General features: G+C 44.2%; 1 protein-coding gene across 1 annotated transcript in view; it reads left to right on the top strand.

Moving 5' to 3' along the window:
- The window catches only part of LOC311135787 (uncharacterized protein), a gene marked incomplete at its 3' end in the record, with an annotated part of 23,445 nt that extends 7,519 nt beyond the window's left edge, over positions 1-15,926 (top strand). The window contains exons 4-9 of the mRNA XM_084169829.1: positions 4,081-4,260; positions 4,391-4,591; positions 9,993-10,150; positions 10,371-10,540; positions 14,519-14,600; positions 15,768-15,926. Coding sequence (XP_084025955.1) covers positions 4,081-4,260; positions 4,391-4,591; positions 9,993-10,150; positions 10,371-10,540; positions 14,519-14,600; positions 15,768-15,926 — 950 coding nt within the window. The remainder of the gene's footprint in view (positions 1-4,080; positions 4,261-4,390; positions 4,592-9,992; positions 10,151-10,370; positions 10,541-14,518; positions 14,601-15,767) is intronic.
- Between the last annotated feature and the right edge of the window lie 3,307 nt (positions 15,927-19,233).

Raw genomic sequence — 19,233 nt, 5'->3', positions numbered from 1 at the left:
TTTTTAATTTGTAATTAATGTGCAAAAATGTCTAAACCAGTTTTCGCTTCGTCACTATGGGGTATTGTGTGTAGATTGAGGACATTTTTCTTTTTAGAATAAGGCTGTAATGTAACAATGTGGAAAAAGTCAAGGGTTCGGAATACTTTCCGAATGCACTATATACACAGTGTACAAAACATTAGGAACAGCTTAATATTGAGTTGCACCCCCTTTTTCCCTCAGAACAGCCTCAATTCATTGGGTCATGGACTCTACAAGGTGTCGAAAGCGTTCCACAGGGATGCTGGCCCATGTTGACTCCAATGCTTCCCACAGTTGTGTCAAGTTGGCTGGATGTCCTTTGGGTGGTGGACTGTTCTTGATACACACGGGAAACTGTTGAGCGTGAAAAACCCAGCAGCCTTTGCAGTTCGTGACACACTCAAACCGCTGCGCCTGGCACCTACTACCATGCCACGTTCAAAGTCACTTAAATCTTTTGTCTTGCCCATTCACCCTCTGAATGGCACACATACACAGTCCATGCCTCAATTGTCTCAAGGCTTAAAAATCCTTCTTTAACCTGTCTCCTCCCCTTCATCTGCACTGACTGAAGTGGATTTAACAAGTGACATCAATAAGGGATCATAGCTTTCACCTGCATTCACCTGTTCATAATGTTTTGTTCACTCAGTGTATATGTACAGTACCAGTCAAAAGTTTGGACACACGTACTGCATTCTGCAGCGATACGCCATCCCATACTCATTCCAGGGTTTTTCTTTATTTTTACTGAACTGGCTCTCATGAGGACCGCCACAGGAAAGGAAGACCCAGAGTTACCTCTGCTGCAGAGGATAAGTTCATTAGAGTTAACTGCACCTCAGATTGCAGCCCAAATAAATGCTTCACAGAGTTCAAATAACAGACACGTCTCAACATCAACATCAGAGGAGACTGTGTGAATCAGGCCTTCATGGTCGAATTGCTGCAAAGAAACCCCTACTAAAGGACACCAATAAGAAGAAGAGATTTGCTTGGGCTTAGAAACACGAGCAATGGACATTAGACTGGTGGAAATCTGTCCTTTGGTCTGATGAGTCCAAATTTGAGATTTTTGGTTCCAACCGCCGTGTCTTTGTGAGACGCAAAGTAGGTGAACGGATGATCTCCGCATGTGTGGTTCCCACCGTGAAGAATGGAGGAGGAGGTGTGATGGTGTGGGGGTGCTTTGCTGGTGACACTGTCAATGATTTATTTAGAATTCAAGTCACACTTAACCAGCATGGCTACCACAGCATTCTGCAGCGATATGGCATCCCATCTGGTTTGCGCTCAACAGGACAATGACCCAACACACCTCCAGGCTGTGTAAGGGCTATTTTACCAAGAAGGAGAGTGATGGAGTGCTGCATCAGACGACCTGGCCTCCACAATCCCCTCGACCTCAACCCAATTGAGATGGTTTGGGATGAGTTGGACCACAGACTGAAGGAAAAGCAGCCAACAAGTGCTCAGCATATGTGGGAACTCCTTCAAGACTGTTGGAAAAGCATTCCAGGTGACCTACCTCATGAAGCTGGTTGAGAGAATGCAAAGCTGTCATCAAGGCAAAGGGTGGCTACTTTGAAGAAAATGTTTTTGGTTACTACATGATTCCATGTGTTATTTCATAGTTTTGATGTCTTCACTGTTATTCTACAATCTAGAAAATAGTACAAAAATAAATAAATAAAAACCCTTGAATGAGTAGGCGTGTCCAAACATTTGACTGGTACTGTGTGTATGTGTGTGTGTATATATATATATATATATATATATATACAGTTGAAGTCGGAAGTTTACATACACCATAGCCAAATACTTTTAAACTCAGTTTTTCACAATTTCTGACATTTAATCCTAGTAAAAAGTCCCTGTCTTAGGTCAGTTAGGATCACCACTTTATTATAAAGAATGTGAAATGTCAGAATAATAGTAGAGAGAATGATTTATTTCAGCTTTTATTTCTTTCATCACATTCCCAGTGGGTCAGAAGTTTACATACACTCAATTAGTATTTGGTAGCATTGCCTTTAAATTGTTTAACTTGGGTCAAAAGTTTCGGGTAGCCTTCCACAAGCTTCCCACAATAAGTTGGGTGAATTTTGGCCCATTCCTCCTGACAGAGCTGATGTAACTGAGTCAGGTTTGTAGGCCTCCTTGCTCGCACACGCTTTTTCAGTTCTGCCCACACATTTTCTATAGGATTGAGGTCAAGGCTTTGTGATGGCCAATCCAATACCTTGACTTTGTTGTCCTTAAGCCATTTTGCCACAACTTTGGAAGTATGCTTGGGGTCATTGTCCATTTGGAAGACCCATTAGCGACCAAGCTTTAACCTCCTGACTGATGTCTTGAGATGTTGCTTCAATATATCCACATAATTTTCCTTCCTCATGATGCCATCTATTTTGTGAAGTGCACCAGTCCCTCCTGCAGCAAAGCAACCCCACAGCATGATGCTGCCACCCCTGTGCTTCACGGTTGGGATGGTGTTCTTCGGCTTGCAAGCTACCCCCTTTTTCTTCCAAACATAACAATGGTCATTATGGCCGAACAGTTCTATTTTTGTTTCATCAGACCAGAGGACATTTCTCCAAAAAGTACGATCTTTGTCCCCATGTCCAGTTGCAAACCGTAGTCTGGCTATTTGATGGCGGTTTTGGAGCAGTGGCTTCTTCCTTGCTGAGCGGCCTTTCAGGTTATGTCGATATAGGACTTGTTTTACTGTGAATATAGATACTTTTGTACCTGTTTCCTCCAGCATCTTCACAAGGTCCTTTGCTGTTGTTCTGGGATTGATTTGCATTTTCACACCAAAGTACGTTCATCTCTAGGAGACAGAACGCGTCTCCTTCCTGAGCGGTATGACGGCTGCGTGGTCCCATGGTGTTTATACTTGCATACTATTGTTTGTACAGATGAACGTGGTACCTTCAGGCATTTGGAAATTGCTCCCAAGGATGAACCAGACTTGTGGAGGTCTACAATTTTTTTTTTTCTGAGGTCTTGGCTGATTTCTTTTGATTTTCCCATGATGTCAAGCAAAGAGGCACTGAGTTTGAAGGTAGGCCTTGAAATACATCCACAGGCACACCTCCAATTAACTCAAATGATGTCAATTAGCCTATCAGAAGCTTCTAAAGCCATGACATCATTTTCTGGAATTTTCCAAGCTGTTTAAAGGCACAGTCAACTTAGTGTATGTAAACTTCTGACCCACTGGAATTGTGATACAGTGAATTATAAGTGAAATAATCTGTCTGTAAACAATTGTTGGAAAAATTACTTGTGTCATGCACAAAGTAGATGTCCTAACCGACTTGCCAAAACTATAGTTTGTTAACAAGAAATTTGTGGAGTGGTTGAAAAACGAGTTTTAATGACTCCAACCTAAGTGTATGTAAACTTCCGACTTCAACTGTATATAACAACTAAAGCCATAAACCCTTCTAACTTAACATGTTTCTGTTGAGCTTTAGGTCAATTCTTATTTCTGTATGTTAAGGTGTCATATTAGTGGTGATGAATAGCTGCATATTATTATTTGAATTTTTCCCCAACTCCCTTTCCTTATTAAAACATATAAACATGCTAACTGTATGACATTTTTAAAGCTAGTGGGAAAAAAAGCACCTCACCTTGTTAATGGAAAAATGCACTTCATGGCCAAGTTAACTGCACCAGTATTTTAACTGCACCAGTATTTTAACTGCACCTGTTTTGAGTAGCAGGCAGGTAGGCTCCAGTTTCTCTTGGATGTTTTTCATTTAAAAAAATATATTTGTCCATTTATGCACTGTAGCATGTTTTCTGCTATCTTATGTTGGAACAAGGGTGGGTTTCTCTCTGCCTACCCTGTATGTTCTCGGAACAGAGGATGTAGGCCTAATGTTACACAATGGGTTCACTGTTCAATCTGACTAGAGACACTATTCAATCTGAATCTGAAAATGCTATACAAGTTGAATAAGTGATGACGATTATTATTATTATTATTATTATTATTATGTACATATTGAAAACGGTACAGTCTTTGTCTCGTTGTTCTATCAGTGGGATGGGCTCTCTGTGAGATGGAGCGTCTGCGGGCGCTGCTGAGTGTGGAGCGGAGCCTCAGTCATCAGATGGGAGACACCATCAGTAGCCTGAAACAGGACAAGCAGCTGCTGCAGCAGGAACTCACCAAGAAGGCTGAACTCATCTGTGACTTCCTGCAAGACCAGCTGCGACCAGGTACGCTCCTCCCATTCCCGCCCAGGTATGCTACGATCTTACTGGTGAATTCTTTTGCACACTGTAGACTTTTTTTATAGGATTTAGAAAACAATATATTTTGGGTTTTCATTTCTTATTTTCCCCTTAGAGAAGAGGCGTGGTCATTCTTCCATCCAGATGGAGGTGGGGCTGGGCAGCTCCACCCACATGGGGGTGGGGTTCCCTGACGAGGGCATGGCGTTGGAGAACTCTGCCCTGTTCGAAAGCTTCGAAGAGGTGGAGACCCACCCCCTGGACCGACGCAGGGAGATGAAGAGGAGCAGAGATGGAGAGAACACACGAGTCAGGAGTAAGTACTGTAGATACCCCTTAAACAGAGTCAGGAGTACAGTACTGTAGATACCCCTTAAACAGAGTCAGGAGTACAGTACTGTAGATGGTCCTTAAACAGAGTCAGGAGTACAGTACTGTAGATGGTCCTTAAACAGAGTCAGGAGTACAGTACTGTAGATACCCCTTAAACAGAGTCAGGAGTACAGTACTGTAGATGGTCCTTAAACAGAGTCAGGAGTACAGGACTGTAGAGACCCCTTAAACAGAGTCAGGAGTTCAGTACTGTAGATGGTCCTTAAACAGAGTCAGGAGTTCAGAACTGTAGATGGTCCTTAAACAGAGTCAGGAGTACAGTACTGTAGATACCCCTTAAACAGAGTCAGGAGTTCAGTACTGTAGATGGTCCTTAAACAGAGTCAGGAGTACAGTACTGTAGATACCCCTTAAACAGAGTCAGGAGTACAGTACTGTAGATGGTCCTTAAACAGAGTCAGGAGTACAGTACTGTAGATGGTCCTTAAACAGAGTCAGGAGTACAGTACTGTAGATGGTCCTTAAACAGAGTCAGGAGTACAGTACTGTAGATGGTCCTTAAACAGAGTCAGGAGTTCAGTACTGTAGATACCCCTTAAACAGAGTCAGGAGTACAGTACTGTAGATACCCCTTAAACAGAGTCAGGAGTACAGTACTGTAGATACCCCTTAAACAGAGTCAGGAGTACAGTACTGTAGATACCCCTTAAACAGAGTCAGGAGTACAGTACTGTAGATACCCCTTAAACAGAGTCAGGAGTTCAGTACTGTAGATACCCCTTAAACAGAGTCAGGAGTACAGTACTGTAGATACCCCTTAAACAGAGTCAGGAGTACAGTACTGTAGATACCCCTTAAACAGAGTCAGGAGTACAGTACTGTAGATACCCCTTAAACAGAGTCAGGAGTTCAGTACTGTAGATGGTCCTTAAACAGAGTCAGGAGTTCAGTACTGTAGATGGTCCTTAAATAGAGTCAGGAGTACAGTACTGTAGATACCCCTTAAACAGAGTCAGGAGTTCAGTACTGTAGATACCCCTTAAACAGAGTCAGGAGTTCAGTACTGTAGATGGTCCTTAAACAGAGTCAGCAGTACAGTACTGTAGATGGTCCTTAAACAGAGTCAGGAGTTCAGTACTGTAGATGGTCCTTAAACAGAGTCAGAAGTACAGTACTGTAGATACCCCTTAAACAGAGTCAGGAGTACAGTACTGTAGATACCCCTTAAACAGAGTCAGGAGTTCAGTACTGTAGATACCCCTTAAACAGAGTCAGGAGTTCAGTACTGTAGATGGTCCTTAAACAGAGTCAGCAGTACAGTACTGTAGATGGTCCTTAAACAGAGTCAGGAGTTCAGTACTGTAGATGGTCCTTAAACAGAGTCAGAAGTACAGTACTGTAGATACCCCCTAAACAGAGTCAGGAGTACAGTACTGTAGATACCCCTTAAACAGAGTCAGGAGTACAGTACTGTAGATGGTCCTTAAACAGAGTCAGGAGTACAGTACTGTAGATGGTCCTTAAACAGAGTCAGGAGTTCAGTACTGTAGATACCCCTTAAACAGAGTCAGGAGTACAGTACTGTAGATACCCCTTAAACAGAGTCAGGAGTTCAGTACTGTAGATACCCCTTAAACAGAGTCAGGAGTACAGGACTGTAGATGGTCCTTAAACAGAGTCAGGAGTACAGTACTGTAGATACCCCTTAAACAGAGTCAGGAGTACAGTACTGTAGATACCCCTTAAACAGAGTCAGGAGTACAGTACTGTAGATGGTCCTTAAACAGAGTCAGGAGTACAGTACTGTAGATACCCCTTAAACAGAGTCAGGAGTTCAGTACTGTAGATGGTCCTTAAACAGAGTCAGGAGTACAGTACTGTAGATACCCCTTAAACAGAGTCAGGAGTACAGTACTGTAGATGGTCCTTAAACAGAGTCAGGAGTACAGTACTGTAGATGGTCCTTAAACAGAGTCAGGAGTACAGTACTGTAGATGGTCCTTAAACAGAGTCAGGAGTACAGTACTGTAGATACCCCTTAAACAGAGTCAGGAGTACAGTACTGTAGATGGTCCTTAAACAGAGTCAGGAGTACAGTACTGTAGATGGTCCTTAAACAGAGTCAGGAGTTCAGTACTGTAGATACCCCTTAAACAGAGTCAGGAGTACAGTACTGTAGATACCCCTTAAACAGAGTCAGGAGTACAGTACTGTAGATACCCCTTAAACAGAGTCAGGAGTTCAGTACTGTAGATACCCCTTAAACAGAGTCAGGAGTACAGTACTGTAGATACCCCTTAAACAGAGTCAGGAGTTCAGTACTGTAGATACCCCTTAAACAGAGTCAGGAGTACAGTACTGTAGATACCCCTTAAACAGAGTCAGGAGTACAGTACTGTAGATACCCCTTAAACAGAGTCAGGAGTACAGTACTGTAGATCCCCCTTAAACAGAGTCAGGAGTTCAGTACTGTAGATGGTCCTTAAACAGAGTCAGGAGTTCAGTACTGTAGATGGTCCTTAAATAGAGTCAGGAGTACAGTACTGTAGATACCCCTTAAACAGAGTCAGGAGTTCAGTACTGTAGATACCCCTTAAACAGAGTCAGGAGTTCAGTACTGTAGATGGTCCTTAAACAGAGTCAGCAGTACAGTACTGTAGATGGTCCTTAAACAGAGTCAGGAGTTCAGTACTGTAGATGGTCCTTAAACAGAGTCAGAAGTACAGTACTGTAGATACCCCTTAAACAGAGTCAGGAGTTCAGTACTGTAGATGGTCCTTAAACAGAGTCAGGAGTACAGTACTGTAGATACCCCTTAAACAGAGTCAGGAGTACAGTACTGTAGATACCCCTTAAACAGAGTCAGGAGTTCAGTACTGTAGATACCCCTTAAACAGAGTCAGGAGTTCAGTACTGTAGATGGTCCTTAAACAGAGTCAGCAGTACAGTACTGTAGATGGTCCTTAAACAGAGTCAGGAGTTCAGTACTGTAGATGGTCCTTAAACAGAGTCAGAAGTACAGTACTGTAGATACCCCCTAAACAGAGTCAGGAGTACAGTACTGTAGATACCCCTTAAACAGAGTCAGGAGTTCAGTACTGTAGATGGTCCTTAAACAGAGTCAGGAGTACAGTACTGTAGATGGTCCTTAAACAGAGTCAGGAGTTCAGTACTGTAGATACCCCTTAAACAGAGTCAGGAGTACAGTACTGTAGATACCCCTTAAACAGAGTCAGGAGTACAGTACTGTAGATACCCCTTAAACAGAGTCAGGAGTTCAGTACTGTAGATGGTCCTTAAACAGAGTCAGGAGTACAGTACTGTAGATACCCCTTAAACAGAGTCAGGAGTACAGTACTGTAGATGGTCCTTAAACAGAGTCAGGAGTTCAGTACTGTAGATACCCCTTAAACAGAGTCAGGAGTTCAGTACTGTAGATACCCCTTAAACAGAGTCAGGAGTTCAGTACTGTAGATGGTCCTTAAACAGAGTCAGGAGTTCAGTACTGTAGATGGTCCTTAAACAGAGTCAGGAGTTCAGTACTGTAGATGGTCCTTAAACAGAGTCAGGAGTTCAGTACTGTAGATGGTCCTTAAACAGAGTCAGGAGTTCAGTACTGTAGATGGTCCTTAAACAGAGTCAGGAGTACAGTACTGTAGATGGTCCTTAAACAGAGTCAGGAGTACAGTACTGTAGATACCCCTTAAACAGAGTCAGGAGTACAGTACTGTATATGGTCCTTAAACAGAGTCAGGAGTTCAGTACTGTAGATGGTCCTTAAACAGAGTCAGGAGTACAGTACTGTAGATACCCCTTAAACAGAGTCAGGAGTACAGTACTGTAGATACCCCTTAAACAGAGTCAGGAGTACAGTACTGTAGATACCCCTTAAACAGAGTCAGGAGTACAGTACTGTAGATACCCCTTAAACAGAGTCAGGAGTACAGTACTGTAGATACCCATTAAACAGAGTCAGGAGTACAGTACTGTAGATGGTCCTTAAACAGAGTCAGGAGTACAGTACTGTAGATACCCCTTAAACAGAGTCAGGAGTACAGTACTGTAGATACCCCTTAAACAGAGTCAGGAGTTCAGTACTGTAGATACCCCTTAAACAGAGTCAGGAGTACAGTACTGTAGATGGTCCTTAAACAGAGTCAGGAGTTCAGTACTGTAGATACCCCTTAAACAGAGTCAGGAGTACAGTACTGTAGATGGTCCTTAAACAGAGTCAGGAGTACAGTACTGTAGATACCCCTTAAACAGAGTCAGGAGTTCAGTACTGTAGATACCCCTTAAACAGAGTCAGGAGTTCAGTACTGTAGATGGTCCTTAAACAGAGTCAGGAGTTCAGTACTGTAGATGGTCCTTAAACAGAGTCAGGAGTACAGTACTGTAGATACCCCTTAAACAGAGTCAGGAGTTCAGTACTGTAGACGGTCCTTAAACAGAGTCAGGAGTACAGTACTGTAGATGGTCCTTAAACAGAGTCAGGAGTACAGTACTGTAGATGGTCCTTAAACAGAGTCAGGAGTTCAGTACTGTAGATGGTCCTTAAACAGAGTCAGGAGTTCAGTACTGTAGATACCCCTTAAACAGAGTCAGGAGTACAGGACTGTAGATGGTCCTTAAACAGAGTCAGGAGTACAGGACTGTAGATGGTCCTTAAACAGAGTCAGGAGTTCAGTACTGTAGATGGTCCTTAAACAGAGTCAGGAGTTCAGTACTGTAGATACCCCTTAAACAGAGTCAGGAGTTCAGTACTGTAGATACCCCTTAAACAGAGTCAGGAGTTCAGTACTGTAGATACCCCTTAAACAGAGTCAGGAGTTCAGTACTGTAGATACCCCTTAAACAGAGTCAGGAGTTCAGTACTGTAGATACCCCTTAAACAGAGTCAGGAGTTCAGTACTGTAGATACCCCTTAAACAGAGTCAGGAGTACAGTACTGTAGATGGTCCTTAAACAGAGTCAGGAGTTCAGTCCTCTGTCAGGCGGTCAACAGCATCGTCCTCTGTCAGGCGGTCAACAGCATCGTCCTCGGTCAGGCGGTCAACAGCATCATCCTCGGTCAGGCGGTCAACAGCATCGTCCTCTGTCAGGCGGTCAACAGCATCGTCCTCGGTCAGGCGGTCAACAGCATCGTCCTCGGTCAGGCGGTCAACAGCATCGTCCTCTGTCAGGCGGTCAACAGCATCGTCCTCGGTCAGGCGGTCAACAGCATCGTCCTCTGTCAGGCGGTCAACAGCATCGTCCTCTGTCAGGCGGTCAACATCCCCATTATCCCTCACCAGGAAAAGAAAGAGTTGGGCAGACAGCTTTTGAAACATAAATGAATTAGTCTTGGTAGTTTAACAAACTCCTCCTCTTATCTCTCTCCCCAGTGAAGAACGTGGTGGGCGTGATCGCCAGGTACATGGCGGCCCTGCAGGAGTTCAGACGCAGCGTCTCCATGAAGGTGGCGTTCGACCGCGTGGGCGTCGACCGGAACACCATCTCAAGGACGGCGGCCATCGCCGAGCTGAGCCTGGCAGCTCCAGAGGTTTGTAATTCCTGTTGACTGTCCGCTATGAGACTTTTTAATGTTTCTATCTGAGCTATATGAACATGCTTTGATGATGCGCTGTCTTATTAAGCCTAGTTCTAGAGAATCTCCATTGGATTTGAGTCCCAGGCTAGGCTTAATCTATCAACGGGAAATGTAGTTTCTGTTTTTTGTTGTTGTGTATTTATAGTATTATATGTATCTAATCTTATCCTAGGTGTTCCACGCCCTGCCGCCGTGGGACGAGAAGGAAGAGACGCTGGCTCACTACGCCCACCGCTGCCGGCAGGCCATGGACGACACCATCCACGCCAAGATCAAAACCATGAAAACCAAGGGAGACCTGCTGCCTATAGTCAGCAAGCAACACCAAACTGAGACTGAGGGGTGTGTCCTATAGGACCAGACTGAGGGGTGTGTCCTATAGGACCAGACTGAGGGGTGTGTCCTATGATGTTCTATAGGACCAGACTGAGGGGTGTGTCCTATGATGTCCTATAGGACCAGACTGAGGGGTGTGTCCTATAGGACCAGACTGAGGGGTGTGTCCTATAGGACCAGACTGAGGGGTGTGTCCTATAGGACCAGACTGAGGGGTGTGTCCTATGATGTTCTATAGGACCAGACTGAGGGGTGTGTCCTATGATGTCCTATAGGACCAGACTGAGGGGTGTGTCCTATAGGACCAGACTGAGGGGTGTGTCCTATAGGACCAGACTGAGGGGTGTGTTCTATAGGACCAGACTGAGGGGTGTGTCCTATAGGACCAGACTGAGGGGTGTGTCCTATGATGTCCTATAGGACCAGACTGAGGGGTGTGTCCTATGATGTCCTATAGGACCAGACTGAGGGGTGTGTCCTATAGGACCAGACTGAGGGGTGTGTCCTATGATGTCCTATAGGACCAGACTGAGGGGTGTGTCCTATGATGTCCTATAGGACCAGACTGAGGGGTGTGTCCTATAGGACCAGACTGAGGGGTGTGTCCTATAGGACCAGACTGAGGGGTGTGTCCTATAGGACCAGACTGAGGGGTGTGTCCTATGATGTTCTATAGGACCAGACTGAGGGGTGTGTCCTATAGGACCAGACTGAGGGGTGTGTCCTATAGGACCAGACTGAGGGGTGTGTCCTATAGGACCAGACTGAGGGGTGTGTCCTATAGGACCAGACTGAGGGGTGTGTCCTATAGGACCAGACTGAGGGGTGTGTCCTATAGGACCAGACTGAGGGGTGTGTCCTATAGGACCAGACTGAGGGGTGTGTCCTATGATGTCCTATAGGACCAGACTGAGGGGTGTGTTCTATAGGACCAGACTGAGGGGTGTGTCCTATAGGACCAGACTGAGGGGTGTGTCCTATAGGACCAGACTGAGGGGGTGTGTCCTATGATGTCCTATAGGACCAGACTGAGGGGTGTGTCCTATGATGTCCTATAGGACCAGACTGAGGGGTGTGTCCTATAGGACCAGACTGAGGGGTGTGTCCTATAGGACCAGACTGAGGGGTGTGTCCTATAGGACCAGACTGAGGGGTGTGTCCTATGATGTTCTATAGGACCAGACTGAGGGGTGTGTCCTATAGGACCAGACTGAGGGGTGTGTCCTATAGGACCAGACTGAGGGGTGTGTCCTATAGGACCAGACTGAGGGGTGTGTCCTATAGGACCAGACTGAGGGGTGTGTCCTATAGGACCAGACTGAGGGGTGTGTCCTATAGGACCAGACTGAGGGGTGTGTCCTATAGGACCAGACTGAGGGGTGTGTCCTATGATGTCCTATAGGACCAGACTGAGGGGTGTGTCCTATGATGTCCTATAGGACCAGACTGAGGGGTGTGTCCTATGGTGTCCTATAGGACCAGACTGTGGGGTGTGTCCTATAGGACCAGACTGAGGGGTGTGTCCTATGATGTCCTATAGGACCAGACTGTGGGGTGTGTCCTATGATGTCCTATAGGACCAGACTGTGGGGTGTGTCCTATAGGACCAGACTGAGGGGTGTGTTCTATAGGACCAGACTGAGGGGTGTGTCCTATGATGTCCTATAGGACCAGACTGTGGGGTGTGTCCTATAGGACCAGACTGAGGGGTGTGTTCTATAGGACCAGACTGAGGGGTGTGTCCTATGATGTCCTATAGGACCAGACTGAGGGGGTGTGTCCTATGATGTCCTATAGGACCAGACTGACCAACACGAACATTGGCCGTGCGCAGTAGATCAGTTTCAATGAACGGCGGCAATTCAACATTACATTTTAGTCATTAACGCTCTTAACCACTAAGCTACCAGAATGGTCTGGAAACGAACAGAAAACGTCAGCCGATGTCCTGTAGTCAGAGGAGATGGGACTGCCACCTGCTCCGTGCGACCGACGGACGTTCGTGTTGCTGCGTCTTGTCCTTATGATAGTCTGGCCCCAGATCTGTCCGTTTGTGATGTCTTGCCAAGTTGGCACAAACCACTCTGGGACCAGGCTAGTCCTGTGATCCCCTGTGGTTGTCATGGGGATTGTGCTCCAATTCCTTTTGAAAACAAGCGGTCTGTCCTTATTCCTCCATTCCACATCTGTCTGTCCAACCCACCACCATTGCAATGATAAAACACAGAAACTATGTAGGCTGCACACTTGACTATCATTAAAACACCTTGCTGTGTACATAAATGGTTGATTTGCTGTTCATCATTACTGTAATGGTCTACTACTATGTGAAAAATGAATTCTGTTTCTTGGATGATGTATTTATGCTTAGACGTTTTTTTTTAGAAGAGGAGAAACCTCAGGAAAATACTATTCAAATAAGAATCTTATTTTAGTAGAGAAACCTCTTATTTTTGTTTAATCTTATTATTTTTTTAAATCTTATTTTTGTTAAATCTTATTTTTGTTAATGCATGTTGATCTTTTCACTATAGTGACATTACACATTGTATTCTGAACTGTATCTCTTGACTCCTGTCCCTGCACAACTCCAGGACCTACGAATGGCTATAACCTGGTTATAGCCTGTTATGACAACACCTCGGTAGTCTGAAACATCTGTTTATGTAAAAAGAAAGAAAGAAAATGTCAAAGTATTACAAAATATATATATATAATTATACAAGACTCCACATTGAAAACAATGGAACAGTAGAGTTCTAGAATAGATTCTGAAGCATGTCGATGTCTGCTGCACTTTGGCAACATAACCTGGGTTGTTCCAAATGGCACCCTATTCCCTACACAGTGCAATGGTCAAAAGTAGTGCACTATATAGGGAATAGAATGCAATTTGGTACGCACATTATCAGTGAATCATCATCATCATCATTATTAAAAACGGAGACTTCAACAAGAAGAAACATTCATTGTTGCAGATGTCAAATGCACTGCACATAACAGTTCTCAATTCTCCTTCCTCATGACTAAAGTCATATCCCTTCTGTGTAAGGTATGATTACTGCAAGGCCTCAATACTAACTTCAACACTGCAGTATAAAATGCATTCATCCACAAGATTTAATAAACATTCTGATGAACCTCTTCCCTCAGAGTTTGACAGTGTGCCAAATGGCACCCTATTCCCTATACAGTGCACTACTTTTGACCAGGGCGCATAGGGCTCTGTTCAAAAGTAGTGCACTATTATTTTTTTACATTTTTAGTCATTTAGCAGACGCTCTTATCCAGAGCGACTTACAGTTAGTGAGTGCATACATGATTATTTTTTCATACTGGCCCCCCGTGGGAATCGAACCCACAACCCTGGCGTTGCAAACGAACCCACAACCCTGCCGGCCATTCCCTCCCCTACCCTGGACCAATTGTGCGCCGCCCCATGGGTCTCCCGTTCGCGGCCGGCTACGACAGAGCCTGGATTCGAACCAGGATCTCTAGTGGCACAGCTAGCACTGCGATGCAGCGCCTTAGACCACTGCGCCACTCGGGAGTCTATATAGGGAACAGGGTGCCATTAATCACCAGAAGCTCTGTGTGACTCCAGTTGTTTTGACAGAGATGGAGGAGAGCGAGAGACAGGAGCAGAATGAGACCAGCTCTTCGGAAACTTCAGAGACTTCCTGGTGTCCAAGTATCCATCTGAGAGCCAGGAGATCTACTGCCTCCTCTGCAGGTTATTTCCAAAACCAAGAGAGAAACTTACAGTTTTGTACTGGCGTCAGTATTTTAAATGAAAATGTATTATTTTTTTGTAGACTTATGTTCTCTTGTATCTACCGTATCTAGTATAGCATTTCCATGTTATGTGTGAATGTTACTGTAATACGTTGTTTAATATACAGTGCCTCTACACCTTATCTGACTTGCCACGACTGAAGTTCCCTCTGGGGAGAAAATAAACTTATTTTATTTTATTCTGCCCAGCCAGCTGGACTCCTACCTGGCCTCCTTCAGGGCGGCGAGGCAGAAGGACGGCTGGGAGTATGAACCCAACAGCCAACTACCAGTGTGGTCTGGAGTGTCACCTGAAGGAGCAGCGATACAGGTCATCAGAATCGAATAAAAATCCAAAGTTATTTGTCACCAAATACAACAAGTGACTTTACCATGAAATAATTATTTATGATACCTTTCCCAAACAATGCAGTTATAAAGTAAGAAAATTAACAAATAGATCAAAAGAAAATAGGAACATTATAATAACACCAACTAGGCTATATACAGGCGTACAGGGTAGTTGGGGTGATTGAGGTACTATGGACATGTAGGTAGGGGGTGAAAAGCAGAAAGCCCGGGTAGCCGTTTAATTACGTATTGATGTGATTGGAGTGAAGCCAAATCCAAACTGGCTTCTCTTGACACTTTTTCCTCCTACAGTTGAGCTCAATCAGTTTAGCTCAACGCTGATTGGCTATTTTTTCTTTTTTCTTTTTTATTATCAATGGAGGCCAAATGCTCGCAGGCTTTCCTTGCATTCAATGCTAGGGGCGGCAACAATGTCATACTCTTTTTGACCAGAAAGCATCAGGGCGTAGCGGGATTTCTTATAACGTCCGGATTAGTGTCCCGCTCCTTGAAAGCGGCAGCTCTAGCCTTTAGCTCGGTGCGGATGTTGCCTGTAATCCATGGCTTCTGGTTGGGGTATGTACGTACTGTCACTGTGGGGACTACAAAGTCGAAGCCGGTGTTAATGGCAGGTTAGAGAACTGGGACAGAAACCTAAAGGTTGCCGGCTCATGTCCGACAGGGAAAAAAATCTGGTCAGGATTGTCCTGCCGTTGTCTTGTGCTGTTGTGTCCTTGAGATAGACACTTAACCTCCAAACTGATCAATGGGTGCCTTAGTATGGGTGCCTTAGTATGGCTACCCTCTGCTCCAACCTCTCTGTCGTATGGGTGAAATAAAGCAGAAGACAAGAAGAAGACATCTTCTTCTTCTACAGCTACAGCATCACCAGAGACAAGGAGGCCCTGAAACAGAAGCCATGAAGCTTCTCTGACGAGCTGAGAAAGAGGGACCTGCTGAGCCGCTTCAACCATGATAGGACTGGCTCAACTTAGTGTGGCTCAACAACACAGAGGTGAGGTTACATCTGAAATGGCGTGTTTGTGTGCGTATGCAGGCAAACATGGTATGGTTTTAATACTAATGTGTGATGTATACCCCCATCAAGACGTTTGTCCACTGCACCGGCTTCCATGGCTCCTCGCTGACCACGCCCACCGGCCTGGAGTGGACCTGCCAGGACTTCTCAGACGTCTCTGCTGAGACCCGCCCGGCGGGGACAGATTGTCGGATCTACGCCACGCCTCACGCCCCCCCCCCCCCCTGACCCTGTACAGGACTTCAAGGTAATCTAATGTGTTTATCGGAGAAGACAAGCTGCTGCTTCTTCTTCTAAGGAGCATGCCCAGAGGAGACCCATGCTGTACGGGGACGCTCCCTTCTACCTGTCCATCAGACTTGTGGTCAACCTGGCCGCCCTCCACTGGTACAACCGCCAGGCCCTGGGTAAGAACAAACAGGCTATGATGGTGAGGAGGGCAACATACCTGGGAGGAAGACTCACTCCAGAACAAACAGGCTATGATGGTGAGGAGGGCAACATCCCTGGGAGGAAGACTCACTCCAGTGTATACCAGAGCTGCAGTACCCTGTCAGAAGCTCAGAACAACCAGCTGATCTGTAACTACATTTACATTTACGTCATTTAGCAGACGCTCTTATCCAGAGCGACTTACAAATTGGTGCATTCACCTTATAGCCAGTGGGATAACCACTTTACAATATGTATCAATTTTTATTTTTATTTTATTTCATTTTTGGGGGGGTGGGGTAAGGGGGGGTAGAAGGATTACTTTATCCTATCCCAGGTGTTCCTTAAAGAGGTGGGGTTTCAAGTGTTTCCAGAAGGTGGTGAGTGACTCCGCTGTCCTGGCGTCGTGAGGGAGCTTGTTCCACCATTGGGGTGCCAGAGCAGCGAACAGTTTTGACTGGGCTGAGCGGGAACTGTGCTTCCGCAGAGGTAGGGGGGCCAGCAGGCCAGAGGTGGATGAACGCAACAACCTTGGTCAGGCCAGTCAGTCTACCGGAGGATCCCACTCTGCTACTAAATTTGTTATCACTGGATCGTTCGACTCCTCAGACAACATGTGAGCCCCAGAGCCATGGTATGCCAAATGACACCCTATTCCCAATTTAGGACGCATGTTTCTCGAGATATGCTATGTGTCTGACAATACTGTTTTATTAATGTAATAATGAGGTAATATTCAGTCATGCTATTATATAATCAATATCATCAGTGCTATATGTAGTCTTGACTTGACTTAAGATCCTACACATATTATAGCCTGTAAATCTGTGAATGTAATTTCTTATTAATCAGTCAGGTTTAATGTTCACTCACCTACTATTCTGAATATACAGTACCAGTCAAAAGTTGAGACACTTACTCATTCAAGGGTTTTTCTTTATTTTTTTACTATTTTCTACATTGTAGAATAACAGTGAAGACATCAAAACTATGAAATAACACATATGGAATCATGTAGTAACCAAAAAAAGTGTTAAACAAATCAAAATAGATTTTAGATTCTTCAAAGTAGCCACCCTTTGCCTTGATGACAGCTTTGCACAGTCTTGGCATTCTCTCAACCAGCTTCATGAGGAATGTTTTTCCAACAGTCTTGAAGGAGTTCCCACATATGCTGAGCACTTGTTGGCTGCTTTTCCTTCACTCTGCGGTCCGACTCATCCCAAACCATCTCAATTGGTTTGAGGTCAGGTGATTGTGGAGGCCAAGGTCATCTGATGCAGCACTCCATCCCTCTCCTTCTTGGACAAATAGCCTTTACACAGCCTGAAGGTGTGTTGGGTCATTGTCCTGTTGAAAAACAAATGATAGTCCCACTAAGCCCGAACGAGATGGGATGCCATATCGCTGCAGAATGCTGTGGTAGCCATGCTGGTTAAGTGTGCCTTGAATTCTAAATAAATCACTGACAGTGTCACCAGCAAAGCACCATCACACCTCCTCCACCATACTTCACGGTGGGAACCACACATGCAGAGATCATCTGTTCACCTACTCTGCGTCTCACAAAGACACGGCGGTTGGAACCACAAATCTCACATTTGGACTCCAGACCAAAATGACAGATTTTATTTATTTTATACATTTGCAAACATTTCTAAAAACCTGTTTTTTGCTTTGTCATTATGGGGTATTGTGTGTAGATTGATGAGGAAAAAACCTAATTTAATTCATTTTAGAATAAGGCTGTAACGTAACAAAGTGTAAAAGGGAAGGGGTCTGAATACTTTCTGAATGCACTGTATATACTCCCACTATTCTGAATATAAACTCACCTACTATTCTTAATGTTACTGGAGTTCCCAGTCTATAGTCCGTATTCTGATTGTTCATGTATTCAATAAAAACATTGCAAAGAAAAAGCCATTCATGTGAAGACCAGGCATCTGTTAATATTATAGTGATAGCTAAGCTAGCTAAACTGTGTTCATAGTTCCATGTTTTAATGATATCTAAGCTAGCTAAATGATGTTAATAGTTCCATGTTTTAATGATATCTAAGCTAGCTAAATGATGTTAATAGTTCCATGTTTTAATGATATCTAAGCTAGCTAAATGATGTTAATAGTTCCATGTTTTAATGATATCTAAGCTAGCTAAATGATGTTAATAGTTCCATGTTTTAATGATATCTAAGCTAGCTAAATGATGTTAATAGTTCCATGTTTTAATGATATCTAAGCTAGCTAAATGATGTTAATAGTTCCATGTTTTAATGATATCTAAGCTAGCTAAATGATGTTAATAGTTCCATGTTTTAATGATATCTAAGCTAGCTAAATGATGTTAATAGTTCCATGTTTTAATGATATCTAAGCTAGCTAAATTATGTTAATAGTTCCATGTTTTAATGATAGCTAAGCTATGTCAGTTCAATGTTATAACCTCTGGATTTGCCAATCCCCAAATGTTGGTGTTGTTGACTTGATCTTTATTTTATTATGCCTTAATGTATAAAAATGTTACAAAAACAACAACTAATTGTCTTTCACTTCTTTTTAAATGATGTACGCTGTACTGTTACCACACACAGACTGAAATAATATGACCCTTATCTTCAACAAACAATGAGACCTTCTTCAAAAAGAGAGAAACTTGCAACAAAGAGTGTGTTGTCACTTTGCTCCGGGAGGAAGTTTCCCCAGGGTACAGGTCTAGGACCAGCTTCCCCTCCCCCAATCCTAGCCTTAACCAGTAGTGGGGAAAATGCTAAACAGGTCTAGGACCAGCTTCCCCTCCCCCAATCCTAGCCTTAACCAGTAGTGGGGAAAATGCTAAACAGGTCTAGGACCAGCTTCCCCTCCCCCAATCCTAGCCTTAACCAGTAGTGGGGGGAAATGCTAAACAGGTCTGGGACCAGCTTCCCCTCCCCCAATCCTGACCTTAACCAGTAGTGGGGAAAATGCTAAACTGACCCAGGATCAGTGTCTAGGGCAACTTCACCCTACACCGCTGGTCTCCATTAGGGGTGTGAACATTTAAACGTTAAAACGTTTTTCAAACGAAATTGGGATCCTTAAAGTTAAGAAAAATCCCTAACTGA

This window comes from Coregonus lavaretus, assembly GCF_964263955.1.
Source record: "Coregonus lavaretus genome assembly, chromosome: 10".
Taxonomy (NCBI): Eukaryota; Metazoa; Chordata; class Actinopteri; order Salmoniformes; family Salmonidae; genus Coregonus; species Coregonus lavaretus.
Note: the sequence above shows the minus strand (reverse complement) of the source record. Positions and strands in the feature narration are given on the sequence as shown.